Raw genomic sequence first — 3157 nt, forward strand, 5'->3', positions numbered from 1 at the left:
TTTAAGAGGCGTCTTTTTTTTTTAGGACCCTTTTCGTTAACTTTGGAGTCCTTTTTCCCATGGCAATCAGAACCTTTGTCATCCTCTTATTTAACTCTCTAGGGTCTTTTTTGTTATTAAAAACTCACTATCTCCATCAGCTCTGTCAGTGTTTTTTCTTTAAATCCTTTAATCTTCTGCAATTTTTTTTTTAATTTCTGGGGTCGACTAAGATACAAAGGCAATATTTATAGTGCAGCAGTTCTCAGGGGCTTTAGGATCTATAGGTGTATATATCCGATAGGCCTCTTGGAGGTGCTCTAAGAACGCCAATGGAGACTCATCAGGTCCCTGACTGACCTCTGTAACTTTAGACAAATTAGTAGGCTTTCTAGCCGCCGCCCTGATTGCCCCTAAATGAAGCTGGCGATACTGATTAAGAGCCTCCTTACCTCTATGGGAATTAGAATCCCAGTTAGGAAGAGTCAAAGGGAAGGACTCCTCCAGTCGTACAGGATCTGAAGCTGGTTGGCCATCTGGGCCCAAAATTAATTTTCGTCCACACCCCCAGATTCGCTCCTGCTCTTCAGATGTAAAGAGGGTCTGTAAAAGCTGTTGGCAATCATCCCAAGTGGGCTGATGGGTGAAGAAAACAGATTCCAGAAGAGATATAAGCCTTTGAGGATTCTGAGAGAAAGAGGGGTTTTGGTTTTTCCAGTTATATAAATCACTAGTCAAGAAGGGGACATAAACCATGAAAGGGTGGTCATCTCCATCCAATTGTTTACGGAGAGGAAGTACTGAGGCTGGTGCTGAGGTGGGAAAAAGGATCAGGATCAGATGGCGGGGGCTGAGAAAAGGGCAGGCCGCTACGGGTATGCGGCAGACTCAGAGGAATGGAGGAGTCGGGGCTAGCTGAAAGGTTAAGGGAGGGACGGGACAGTTTAGGGTAAGGAGGGGGAGTCGGGGATTCAGATGTCGGGGCAGCACAGGTGGCCTTTTAGGACTCGAGGATCCTTTTTTGGAGCGGCGGCCAGTACCACCATACCAGAGGTGTGTTGGCGTGATGCCCAGGCACGGCGACAGGTTTTCATCCACTTTGAAGGGTCGTGTAATAAATCTATCCATGCTTGAATATATGGGACTTGATCAGGTGTCCCGACTTTTATATATGACCCTATGGACCTGATAAGCAAGAAAGATATTAAAAGAGCCCTCCAGAGGCCATATGGACTCCGATAGGCGGGGCCACTCCAGTTCGCACAAAGTGCAGAGAGTTCCCGGGAAGACAAGGTCTCCGTAGTCAGCAGCTTCCTGGAAATGATCAAAAATACATTGCAAAGGCGACACAGAAGCAGAAGCAGACTGACCCATGGCTATCAGACAGACAAACGACAATCGGCGGGAACACACAAAAACGAAACAGAAACAGACCTGAGACTCCAATCTGTCGTCACAGAAAGGAGTCAAGCCCGGAGGCTATCGCTGCGTCCAGCACCTCTTAGGACTCTCAGAGGCGGCGCCCCGACAGAACAGACGCAGATGTCTTACCAGCAAGCGCTTTCAGATGGCTCGGTCTAGTCAGTCCGAATGATAGGATTTATGAGTTTTTGGACACCGTCCCAGGGCCAGAAAGTTCCCCTGGGGAAATGGTTTCCAAAGACTCTGTTTCCTATGATTGATCCCCAATGAAGGGGATCCCAGACGAGCCCCCAAATGTTATGGGTCAACTCTGCATAGGAATCAGATCAGCCAGATAGAAATTTGAATAGAGCCTTTTATTTACTGAGCTCAGGTACTTCTCGCAGGAGAAGGCTGATCGGCCCCGAACGTAGGTAGCAAGGGGGTATTTATGACAGAAATCACATCCAGTTTGGTAAGCAAACTTGTTATCTAGTACAGAACAACAGAAACTGCATTTATTTGACACAGCTGTAAACTGTTTATAATTAAAAGGTCTTTTACAGCTTAGTGATAAGTGTATATTTTTATAAGACATATCTTAAGCTGACTATGTTTGGGGAGGGAGTTTGTGTTAGCTTGTTGTCTTGACAAGAAGCAGTTATTTATTGTTGAACAGCCTTGAGCCGAAAGGAAGAATATATTTCTTAGAGCAGATAACAGGAAGCACAAGGGGTTTTTATAATTTTTTACAATTAAGGCACAAAACTCTATTAACCCTTTACAAGGACGACAGCGGGTAACAGTCTATGTGGGAGGAGGAAAATAAAATTCAGTGACGATAATGTAAAATTTCTCAATGTTATAGAGCTTTATTTTAAAATGAATGATTATGGACATTATATCACTACACTATATAATACTGAGCAAATTTCACAGGGCGATTTACAAATGTCAAAAATGACAGGCGTGGGGGCGCACACCTGTAATCCCAGCATCGGGAGGCCGAGGCAGGAGGATCGTTGCAAGTTCAAGGCCAGCCTGACCTACAAGGTGAGCTCAAGGCCAGCCTGACCTGCATAGCACCACCCTGCCTCAAAAAAACAAAACAAAATCAGTATTTACAAGAAGCCAGACATTCCACCTTTTGCAACTGTTTAAATTTAAAACGTTAAACCAATATTTTCAGAGCCACGAGTGGGGGAGGAGTATAATCTCAAGCGAAGCCTCAAGTATCACTCGGGTGTTCGGCTAAATCTAAAACCAGGCCCAGCAGCCTCCAGGGCCAGCGGCTTCCGCCCGCCTCGACCTCGCCCTCACTAAGGGCACACGCGCGGCAGTCGCGCTTCCGCCCGCCTCACCGTCGCCCTCACTAAGGGCACACGCGCGGCGAGTCCCGGCCCCGCCTCCGCCGCTCTCCGCAGCGCCCCGCCCACCAGCCCCGCCCCGCGCATGCGCGCTGCGCCGCCTTCGCTTCCTCCTGCTGTGTCATGGCCGGGCGGAAGTGGCGGCCGTACGGGGAAGGGCGTCCTTACAATGGGAGGCGCCTTCCCCAGCTCTCCTTTTTCCTCCCCCAGCACCTTTCCGAGCGCCCGTTTTAGGCAGCGCCCTACCCTGCACTCTGCCGAACACCTCGTAATCCACCGACTTGAGCAGCGCGGCGGCAGACATGGCGGCGGCGGCGACGGGCGCGGGCGATACCTGGGCCGGGCGGAGCGCCGGGTCACGCGGCGGGAGGCGGCCACGGGGATGGCTGCGTGACTCCCCCGCGCGCACG

At 49.7% G+C, this 3157-nt stretch overlaps 1 protein-coding gene across 1 annotated transcript in view; it reads right to left on the reverse strand.

The window, feature by feature from the left end:
* The window catches only part of Acyp2 (acylphosphatase 2), a 226423-nt gene extending 223365 nt beyond the window's left edge, over positions 1-3058 (reverse strand). Inside the window, exon 1 of the mRNA XM_023703562.1 lies at positions 2994-3058. Coding sequence (XP_023559330.1) covers positions 2994-3051 — 58 coding nt within the window. The 5' untranslated portion in view covers positions 3052-3058. The remainder of the gene's footprint in view (positions 1-2993) is intronic.
* Between the last annotated feature and the right edge of the window lie 99 nt (positions 3059-3157).

The sequence above is a fragment of the Octodon degus genome, unplaced genomic scaffold, assembly GCF_000260255.1.
Source record: "Octodon degus isolate 3935 unplaced genomic scaffold, OctDeg1.0 scaffold00174, whole genome shotgun sequence".
NCBI lineage: Eukaryota > Metazoa > Chordata > Mammalia > Rodentia > Octodontidae > Octodon > Octodon degus.